The sequence below is a fragment of the Sinocyclocheilus grahami genome, unplaced genomic scaffold (genome assembly GCF_001515645.1).
Source record: "Sinocyclocheilus grahami isolate Dianchi unplaced genomic scaffold, SAMN03320097.WGS_v1.1 scaffold1475.1, whole genome shotgun sequence".
Taxonomy (NCBI): Eukaryota; Metazoa; Chordata; class Actinopteri; order Cypriniformes; family Cyprinidae; genus Sinocyclocheilus; species Sinocyclocheilus grahami.
The window spans coordinates 64,007-72,566 of NW_015506654.1; the positions used below are offsets into that span (position 1 = coordinate 64,007).

An 8,560-nucleotide genomic window follows, 5' to 3' on the forward strand; every position below is an offset into this window, starting at 1 on the left:
GCCCCGCCTTTCTGAAACGCGTCGATTTTTACAAAACTCATCGGTCTGAAAAGCGAGGTGTGCTGTGATTGGCCAGCTATCCAGTGTGTTGTGATTGGCTGAATACCTCAAGCGTGTGACGGAAATGTTATGCCCCTTTCCAGTGTTGCCAAGTTGGGCTACTTTAACACTGTTGCCGCGGGTTGAAGCAACTCCAATAACATGATATTTATCCCCTGGAATGCGAATTTTAGCAGGGGAACCCCGCCAAAAAACGTGTATTTTACCCCTTGGAATGCGATTTGTACCCCCTCGAAACGCGATTGGGCTAGTTTTGAGTAGCGATTGGGCGGGCTTTCTTGTGAAAACCTGGAAACCCTGCCCCTTACCATACTGTGATGCCGCGGGCCGGAGCGACGAGACAAAAACATTAAAACCCATTATAAACGAGGCATTTGTTGCATCCAGTGGGGACATAATTACGGATTATAATGACTACTAAATACTGTCTTTTTATGCGTTGCATCGCGCCGCGTAAACATAAAACCATGTCTGCATTTGTGATCAGAGAAATTACAAACTACAAGTACTACTCTACACTGCTCAAAACTCACGTTTGAATCATCAGTGGCAAATTCTTTAAATATAAAAACGTACTTACAGTCTGTGAGTCAGAACAGCCGGCAATGTAGTCTACTCTCCCAGGATCAGGAAACGGTCCTCCATAAAATGTGCTGCACACATCTGAATATTTGGGTTGAACTGTTCTGGAACAGTGTTGTAAATACAACTTAACCACTGATTTCTAGTTGTGTTCTAGTTGGAAGGCCAAACAAAGTAGTAGCTTTCACAACGAAAAACACAGCGTCATACATTGAGTAAGCGGTGGACGGCGGGCTAGAGCAGTGTTTCCCAACCGGGGTGCCGTCTGTCGAGAGCAGGGGTGCCATGAAAAAAAATCATTTTTTAATATTTTTAAATTGCTAAAATGTTCAAAAAAGCATATATTATATACATTTCTGATGTCGCCAATAATTAGAGATGCACCGAAATGTCGGCTGCCGAAAATTAGTTCACCGCTCAGGTTTCAATTTCATGTGGTGTGACGCTCTGCATATTATCGAGCCGACAGGAAACATGGATGTAGTGCAGTATTGTTTCTGTCTGCAATAGTCCTACTGTGTTGTAACATGGTGTGGTAAATGGGAAACTCTGGTAACACTGCCCTCTCATTCATTGATCTGCTAACCGCTATGTTATGCTCACGTGTTCTGATAATAATAGCTTTCTAGGACTAAAGTGTTCTTGTTGGAAGGCCAAACAAAGTAGTAGCTTTCACAACGAAAAACACAGCGTCATACATTGAGTAAGCGGCGGACGGCGGGCTAGAGCAGTGTTTCCCAACCGGGGTGCCGTCTGTCGAGAGCAGGGGTGCCATGAAAAAAAATCATTTTTTAATATTTTTAAATTGCTAAAATGTTCAAAAAAGCATATATTATATACATTTCTGATGTCGCCAATAATTAGAGATGCACCGAAATGTCGGCTGCCGAAAATTAGTTCACCGCTCAGGTTTCAATTTCATGTGGTGTGACGCTCTGCATATTATCGAGCCGACAGGAAACATGGATGTAGTGCAGTATTGTTTCTGTCTGCAATAGTCCTACTGTGTTGTAACATGGTGTGGTAAATGGGAAACTCTGGTAACACTGCCCTCTCATTCATTGATCTGCTAACCGCTATGTTATGCTCACGTGTTCTGATAATAATAGCTTTCTAGGACTAAACATTATTTGGATAATTGATAAAAAAAAAAAGTTAAATATCTTAACCCTATTGTTAGACCTACCTGAAAAACTAAAAAGCAATTTATTTAATTCGAAGGCCTGTCGTTATTTTTTATTTGTGTTATCATTATTAATTTCTTTATTTGTTCTTATTTTATTACTGACCGGTTACTTGTCATTTTTTATTCAATTCAAAGTTTGAAATCAAGCTATCTCGTGCTACTGCACCAACTTTAATATCAAATGACATACTAAATGAAAAGCATGAAAAGAGATGAAGAACCTGGAGCCTGTGTGCTTCTCTATCTTTCACAGAGGATAGAAAGCACTGTTCAAGCAGTCAGAGTAAATGTGACTGTCCGAGTCGCTGAAGTCAGAATGGAAATCTCCATCATCTGTGCCCTGCGTCAGGGGCTCCACGTCCTCATCTGAGGTAGAGGGGTGAGTCAGAATAATCCGAGGTATCTGTTAAAGGTTCACAATGAAGTGAGAAGAGAGGGAAAAAACAAGTCACCGGTTTCACAGAGCTGTCAAGATTAAAAATGAGCCACTTACTTAGTTTAATCTTTCCTGATACGACTATAAGATCCTCTTATTAGCTAAAACAACACTAAAAATATTTGTCCTCTTTTCTACTTTTCAGTTAACTTCTATCAAATCGACATTTGGTGTGAGCACCTCTTGCCATTAAAACAGCTGAGAAGACGAAATGTTCCCACATTCTTATGCATTTAATATACCTCATTTTTTTGTGTCTCTTCATGTAATCCCAGACAGACTTGATAAGATCAGATCTCTACACCAATAGTTCCATACAAAGGAAGCTGTTCTATTGAAAACTTTGCTAATGCCCAATACTTGCGTTTGTAGTGAAAAGACGCTAAACATAGTTAAAGGGTTAGTTCACCCAAAAATGGAAATTCTGTCATTAATTACTCAGCCTCATGTCGTTCCAAACCCGTAAGACATTCATTCATCTTCGGAACACAAATTAAGATATTTTTGATGAAATGTGAGAGCTCTCAGACCCTGCATAGACAGCAACGCAACTGTAATGTTCCCAGAAACATAGTAAGTACATCGATAAAACAGTCCATGTGACATCAGTGGCTCAACTCAATACTTTTTGAGCACTAAGAAAACAAAAATAACATAATTTATTTAACAATTCTTCTCCCCCGAGTTACATCTTCCGCCATTTTGGAGAGTACCCAAGAGCGTAATCGACGTAATCAGCGTTGTTTACGTTTGGAGGAGAAAGCGCGTGCATGAACGTAATATGCGTAATCAGTGTTGTTTACGCTTAGGGAAAAGCGTGCATATTTGTTGTGATACTCTAAAATGGTGGAAGACGTAACTCGGGGGAATAAATAGAGGCTGAGTAATTAATGACATAATTTTCATTTTGTGGTGAACTAACCCTTTACGTACAATTTAATAGTTCACCCAAGTTTGCTACTCAGGTGAATACATTTTTCAGTATTTTTACTAGAGAAAAAAAAAGTCACGTTTTTACAATGGCTTACACTTCAGCATATAGGGAGGAACTTATCAAGGTCATTAGCACATTTCATAGAGTTGTCAAGGGTGCACATATCAGGTAGAAACATCTACGGAGCCCCCAAGGTGACATCGAGATTTTAAAAACTTATATTTAAATGCTTTTGCGTTCTCTCACAAAAGAGTTGAAACTGCATTAAGAAAGCATTGAAGTGTAAGTTTTTCCTCATATTTTCCTCATAGTTATTTCCACCACCAGTTTTGCATTTTACACATGCCAAGTTGTGAGTTTTCTTACATTAGGGGCTCCATAAAAATTTGCTTTCCACTAAATTATGTAATTCATTTTTACTCATATAATGAACTAAATATCCTTAGGCACAATTAAATCAAAATTGACTATTCTTATTTTATATATTGCATTATTTATTATAAATGCTTTACCTGTGCTCATCATTATTTTTTTTTTAAATTCCCTCCAGCAGCCTGTCACTTACATCGCAGCAAATCAGCAAATAACAACAGTCCAGCTATCCAATCAATTCCCAATGGACAAAATCTAGTCCTGCCCTACATTTTTTTTATTTGAGAAGCTGTTTCTCTCGGCTCTGTTTCATACTGAATTTAAAACAATATAAATTCAGAGAAGCACAACTGTAATTGTTCTGGAAAACAAGATGAGATCTGATATCTTTCAAGGGAGATACTCAGATTAATTTCCTCTCTGCATACACAAGTGTAGATAATACATTTAGTTCATTGCAAACATTTGTTTGGAATTTGTTACAATTTCTGTTTCTGTATATATTTTTTTCTTTGGGATAGTCTATTGTAATTTGCTTTAGAGGAACTTTTCTTCGCTGAGACTCAATGAGAAAAGGACAACTGGACAGGAATGTTTTGTATAGAAGTATGCATTGCCTCAGAATGAAAGACAGAACACTGATAAAAAGCGTTCCTGAGATTTCATTGTTAAAACACATACACCCACACAGAAACACATTCTATCCGTCACACATACCGTCATAGTATTTTTCACAACCTGTAGGGCATTGTTTTTGAAGGTCTCCATGTCTTTTGTCAGCCGTAAGTCCTGCACTGGATCATTCTGGCAAAATAACATGAAAATTATCAGGAGGGAAACTGGAAAATAAGCATTACGATTCCAAAACTGCATTACAATGGGTATGACTAATTCCAATGGCATTTCTCATAATTTGATTGTTTTTATTCCTGTGGCATATAATAGAACCGTTTTATCATTTTTATAATCTCGACACTCTTGACCTAGAGCCTACCAGTCCATTTCCATTGCAGACGGTAGCTTCCATCCTGTTAGTTATTGGGCTGCAGTCCAGCATGGGATCAGTGGAGGACTGTGGGCCACTCGATCTGTTATTGCTCATGGTAACATCCCACCCTTGGCTGACCTGGGGGTCTGCTGTCTCCATGGTATCAGACCTCTCATGCAGCCACGGCTCCACGGGCACGCATCTCTCCCGCAGCACTTTCATTTTTATGCAGCTCCCAGCATTCCTCAGGATGCCGACAGCCTCATGGTGGCTGACCTCCTGCATGTCTTGGCCATTGACCTGGTGCCACAAATGAAAAATGAGCTGCAGTGATATGAAGGAAAGAGGCAGAAAGCTGACAGAAACCCCACTAAAGCCAAGGTATGAGAAAATGCCAACCATTTATGTGAGGAAATGACCTGGGATCTTCAAGGAGAAAGAAGTCATTTGCGCACCATGAGCATAACCAAACAAAATTGCAGAGAAAATTACTGTTTTCAAACAGGTTTTCCAAAGATTTGTTCATCTGGCATTTGTCCCAGTAGGTCAAGGGTTTGTTGCAAGCAACATATAAATCCCAAAAAAATCTTCTTCGATTATAGTAGATGTTTTTACCAGTACCTCAATTTTAGTGAGCCCTAAACAGTGTGAAAAAGACTTATGTCTATTTTCCTTCCCTTGTCTGCTGCCTTTGATGTTACAGCTCAGGATAGTCACTAGACTCCGCTGAATGTTTCGGGATTGTGTGTTGAAAGCAGCACAGAGCCACAGCGTTAACACCTTTAAGGGAAATAAACCTATGAATGGCTTTTGACTTCTAGCTGCCACTGCATATAAACTTAGGATAAGCGAAAATACCTGACATGTAACAAACTTCTTTTAGTGAAATATTTTGTTTGAAAAAAAATGTGCTTGTCTGTCTTGCTTTAATGCAATGACATCAATACAACTGTAAGTGTGACTTGCATATCCAAATGCTTTTCCCCCGCAATGCTACTTGGCCTGTTGCATTAAGGCTCATGGGGGTCACAAAAAACTGTTCATCAGCATCTGTGTGATGATGCCCTCTAAAGGCCATCAGAGAAACAACTACATCCATTCTGCAGTACAATGCTCAAATTCATGTCACTTGGTAGAATCGAACCAAATTATGTACATGACAGCTTAATTCTGTATGATTTTTAAGCTTGTTTCCTCATGAGGACAAAAAAATGTTGCTATCCTTGTAGAGAAATTTGGTTCCCATAACATAGGGAATAACAGGGCACACACACCCACAAAATCAATAACTAATAATTGTATCTTTGAAGGCAAGTATTCCCAGTTGTACCCATGCTTCCCAATTAGCCATAAATCAATGTATTGTGAAACAGTACATGTACATTATGATTTACCTCCAACACTCTGTCCCCAACATGAACCCCGGCCTTCTCCGCCGGTCCGCCTTTAGACACTCTGGAGATGAAAATACCCTGACACGAAGTAAAACAAATCAATCAGAGTCCAGAAGGAAATGACTAGTCACGGGGGAAGGAAATCAGGCGCACTCATATCATCAGTCGAATTGCTGGCTGGATGCACGTTAGTATTCCAGTCCATGTGTATATTTTATTGTAAACAGACCCACAGGAGCATGATAGTAATGGTGTGTAATGAGATTCAGGCAGTGGAGCTACAGGAAGATAAGGCCTACCTCATCATTCTCTTTGTACGGCAAGGAGCCTTTCCCTCCTGCAATACAAATTCCCAGTCCTCCTCTCTGTCCGTTCACTTTGATCTGTAGCTGGAGGGACAGAAAACACCGTCACCCCAAGAGTCAAACTCCAGTGGAGCTATATTACAAAATGGAATTAGGGCAGTATCACCTACCTCACCTTATACTAATACAATCAGAGTCTAACGAAATTCAGACATATAAATTACAAAGTCATTTATTTGAAACCACCGAGTCTAGTTTAAAAGTTCATTCATTTTCAAGAGCCTCACGCCACTCTAAAATACATTATGTGCAATTTGAAGCTGCTCTTTATGCTTGTTTTTACAAGAGATCAGAGACAAAGGACACAAAAATTAACTGTAATAGTATGCTAATTTGATTATATGCATGCCAGGCAAGCAGTTCAGTCAAGCATGAGTAAATTATGTTTTCAATAATCAATAATCAAGTTTTCGAGCCTTGGGATTCTGATCCCATCTTTATTAATAATGCAGAACAGATAGAAATAGTTGAAATGTCAAATTAAATCATTGTAAAAATCCGTACATTTAACAACATACATATTTAATCCATCTGAAGTTAACATTAACTTATTGCTCACATACACACCACAAAGTTTTCATGTAAATTATACTTCTGTGTGAGCAGAACAGATCAAAATCATGTGCATTCAGTAGAATACAGGAGAAATTAGGTGAGGAGCTTGGTAAGGTAAGAGACTGGCTGTCAGAAAACAAACTTTTATTACATCTGTAGGGAAAATGGAATCAATACTATTTGGATTTAAATAGAAGAACTGAAGAATTTTAGCATTTAATGAGATATATATTATATATCAATTTACATTTTTATAAAAATGATGCACAATGGAGTCTGTATCGCAGATACAAAGCTGAGCCTTTGCTGTGTCAAGTTATGTTATATGTTATAAGCTACAGAATAAGTGGCAGACTGAATTATTCTTCTTAATAATCTAGAATTGGCTTTAGGAATATATGCGCTCACTTCAGTTCAAAATTCAAAATTATATAATTGGATTTTGAAGACATTGCAGTAATTATTACAGTGAAAGGTTAATTTATAAGCAAGCGTAGTTCTTTTTATTTGGGGTTGAGTTTTCTATAAATGAAAATGCAGGGTGATTGCTGGCTGCAGTTTTAACATTCTCATTATATCAGGATTTGAACCTGGCCCCTATGCATACTAAAAAATTACACCACTAGAGTATCAGAACTGTCACTGAAGCCCCCTCGAAATCTCTAGGTGCTTGACGAATTTGCGGCTGATTAGCTGTCTGTACTCTTACTCTTAATGGCACATGTGAAACGACTGATTTTTGGGAACAGGGCTGATTTTCTGACACAGCCGGATGGCTGAGCCTCTCCGAGCTGGTGTGGCACTCTGGGTCGTGGGCCGTGTCTCTGTGGAGATGGGTCACCAGGCGCTGGGTTTTGTATCTCTGAAGCTTCCTGTCATGGCCGTTTTCTCCCCATTGAGGCTTAGGTCTGCGTCCTGCTCCCTCCAGCTCTGAGAAATGACCTAAGCTGTACTGAGGGAGAAAAGTGTTTTCAGTTGACATGGTATTGCTACATTTTTCTTTGATGTAAATTCACTCAGTATCATAATATACTGTATATCAAAGTACCATGGCATTACTATAAGACGACTGTACCAAGGTACCGCCACAGTGCTTGTTTGTGAGAGCAACCCACTTCCTATTGTACCCATGACTTTTAGGGGGGAGAAAATAACAGCATAATGGTGTGTAATGACATGAGGATGAGTAAATGATGCTAACATTTTCATTTGCTCAAGCCAAAGATGGTAAAGCGTACCTCTGAAACAGACATAAACATGCTGGTCTTACATCATCAGACTCTTCCATCTCCTCTGCGTCTTTCTCCGGGCTGGAGCTGCGGCCATGTCCACCAGTGAGAGGAAACAAGTTGAGTCCTGACAGACGGTCCTTCCCTGTGACCCAGCGCAGACCGGGAAAGGGCCAGCCGTGGCTGCTGTTATTCACAGAGGTTTTAGCAGCTCTGCACCCCTGTAGATGAGACAGGGACAGAAGTGATTAAATACTTTCAGCTGTTTGCTTGTTTCATTGAAACTGAAGTGTACATATCTCATTAAAAAGCTAAAACTGAAGGCATTTTTTAATATAAACAGCAGTACACATTACCGCGGGAAGTAGGGGTGCCCTGGTGTGTAGCCCACGAAAAAATGGGGGTGCTGGGGGGGGGGGGGGAAAAAAAAAATAATGAAAAATTTGGAAAAAAAAAAAA

General features: G+C 39.5%; 1 protein-coding gene across 1 annotated transcript in view; it reads right to left on the minus strand.

Moving 5' to 3' along the window:
- Nucleotides 1-2,075: 2,075 nt before the first annotated feature.
- Nucleotides 2,076-8,560, minus strand: part of LOC107570548 (protein LAP2-like) — a 7,566-nt gene continuing 1,081 nt past the window's right edge. The window contains exons 2-8 of the mRNA XM_016256776.1: nucleotides 8,143-8,322; nucleotides 7,582-7,824; nucleotides 6,252-6,341; nucleotides 5,953-6,030; nucleotides 4,565-4,858; nucleotides 4,288-4,374; nucleotides 2,076-2,231 (exon numbers count right to left, since the gene is read on the minus strand). Coding sequence (XP_016112262.1) covers nucleotides 2,076-2,231; nucleotides 4,288-4,374; nucleotides 4,565-4,858; nucleotides 5,953-6,030; nucleotides 6,252-6,341; nucleotides 7,582-7,824; nucleotides 8,143-8,322 — 1,128 coding nt within the window. The remainder of the gene's footprint in view (nucleotides 2,232-4,287; nucleotides 4,375-4,564; nucleotides 4,859-5,952; nucleotides 6,031-6,251; nucleotides 6,342-7,581; nucleotides 7,825-8,142; nucleotides 8,323-8,560) is intronic.